This window comes from Delphinapterus leucas, chromosome 15, assembly GCF_059928025.1.
Source record: "Delphinapterus leucas isolate spDelLeu-1000000601 "Yukka" chromosome 15, BTC_Dleu_Yukka2, whole genome shotgun sequence".
In the NCBI taxonomy this organism is placed as follows: Eukaryota; Metazoa; Chordata; class Mammalia; order Artiodactyla; family Monodontidae; genus Delphinapterus; species Delphinapterus leucas.
In genome coordinates, this window is record NC_143143.1 from 9,515,528 (window position 1) to 9,517,566 (window position 2,039).

The 2,039-nt window shown below is 61.4% G+C and overlaps 1 protein-coding gene across 1 annotated transcript; it reads left to right on the forward strand.

Moving 5' to 3' along the window:
* The first annotated feature begins 309 nt into the window (after positions 1 to 309).
* Positions 310 to 2,039, forward strand: CLDN4 (claudin 4). Its single transcript, XM_022588080.3, has one exon. The coding sequence runs from the start codon at positions 573 to 575 to the stop codon at positions 1,200 to 1,202; it is 630 nt and encodes a 209-aa protein (XP_022443788.1). The 5' UTR covers positions 310 to 572; the 3' UTR covers positions 1,203 to 2,039.

Sequence of the window (2,039 nt, forward strand, 5' to 3'; positions counted from 1 at the left end):
TGGGGTGTGGGGACCCTGGTCTTCAGGCCCCAAACCTGGCTGGGCCCGGCCCCCCAGGTATGTCCGGGTGTTTGCAGGCTGTGACTCGGCGTCTATCTCCCGGATGACCTCAGCACGGGCCTGGGGGCACGGGGAAAGGGCAGTTTCCTCTGAGACTGGCTCTCCAGCAAGGTGACTCAGGGGCCAAGGGCTGGGGCCTGAAAGTTCTTTTGTTGACAGGCTCAGGAATCTAGAGAAACTGGTCAGGGGGCGGCTCCAGGGACGGAAACCCCTCCCTCGGCCCCCGCCCCTCCCGCGGAGCCCTATAACTGCTCCAGTCTTTAGTCTGAGAGCTTGCAGCAGCTGTTGGCAGGAAGGAACTGGTTGTGTTACACTCTTACGCTCGCTGGGTTTGTGCCTCTGACCCTCAGGAAAGGCACCCGGAGCTGCTCCAACTGGCTTTGCCTCTGGACTTGCTGTGAAAGACCTCCCTGCGAACGCTGAGTGTTCATCCTCGGCACTTGGACTCCTACAGCCTCCAGGGCCGGATCCCCACAGCCTTCCAGGTCCTAGACCCCAGCAGACGCTAAGCTATGGCTTCCATGGGGCTGCAGGTGATGGGTATCGCTCTGGCCGTGCTGGGCTGGCTGGGCGCCATACTGAGCTGCGCGCTGCCCATGTGGCGCGTGACGGCCTTCATCGGCAGCAACATCGTCACGTCCCAGACCATCTGGGAGGGCCTGTGGATGAACTGCGTGGTGCAGAGCACGGGCCAGATGCAGTGCAAGGTGTACGACTCGCTGCTGGCGCTGCCGCAGGACCTGCAGGCGGCCCGCGCCCTCATCGTCATCTGCATCATCTTGGCCGTGCTCGGCGTGCTGCTCTCGGTGGTGGGCGGCAAGTGCACCAACTGCGTGGAGGATGAGAGTGCCAAGGCCAAGACCATGATTGTGGCCGGCGTGGTGTTCCTGCTGGCTGGCTTGCTGGTGATGGTGCCCGTGTCCTGGACGGCCCACAGTATCATCCGCGACTTCTATAACCCACTGGTGGCCTCGGGCCAGAAGCGGGAGATGGGCGCCTCGCTCTACATTGGCTGGGCCGCCTCCGGCCTGCTGATGCTCGGTGGGGCCTTGCTTTGCTGCAACTGCCCACCCCGTACCGACAAGCCCTACTCCGCCAAGTACTCTGCCGCCCGCTCCGCTCCAGCCAGCAACTACGTGTAAGGCGCTGCCGTTGACTCTTTTCCTTTCAGCTTTGTTTCTCCCTGGACTGAGCTTACTGTGACCCCAGGATGGCCCTGCCAAGCAGAGACTGAGCCAGGCCGTTGGCCAGCAGCCCTCAGCCCCTCCTGGCCCTCTCGGAAATTTCCTCAAGGTCACCTCCAACACTAGCAAGGATGGATGGAAAGAGACTCCTGTACCACCCTCCTCAGAATGGCTGTGGATACAGGGGGCTGGCTCCTGCTGGCCCGGACAGCTCAGCCCTGACTTTGCTTGGGCTCTGCCTCTGAGTGGGTGTTCAGCGGACCATGGGACTATGCCCGTGTTGATCACTGCCCCCTTCTTTGATCCTCCCCACTCCGTCTGCCAGCATCCTCTGGGTGGGTCAGCGAGCACTTGGGCTGTGGCTTGCCCATGGAAACCTGTGGCCACGAGAACGGCTGCCTTGCTCACCCACCTGCCCTTGGAGCATAGTTTCCGAGCAGAGAGTGGACGGACAGGTTTAGAGGGGAGGGGCAGAGGTGCTACAAACTGGTTTGGGTAGTGGTGGGGGAGGGGGCTACATGTGGCCCAGGCTGCCCACACCCCTTCCAGCCCCTGTCCTGCGGGCTCCGAAGAAGGACCCCGGGCCCCTTGAGACTGGCCACCTCTGGATCCTCGCCCCTGCCAAGGTCATTGGAGAGCCTGGGAGAGGCAGGGGGAATGCTCTTTCTCTGGTCCTAACCCCAGGAAGTCCTGGGGCTTTCCCCTGCTGCTACGTGGTTTCTGTTTTGTAATTTAAACTATTTGTCACGGTAATTGCTATTATTTTCTACAATAAATGGGACCTGTGCACAGGAA

What these genes read in the sequence shown, in the direction of transcription:
- CLDN4 (XM_022588080.3), top strand. Translation starts at nt 573, where the DNA reads ATGGCTTCCATGGGGCTGCAGGTGATGGGTATCGCTCTGGCCGTGCTG.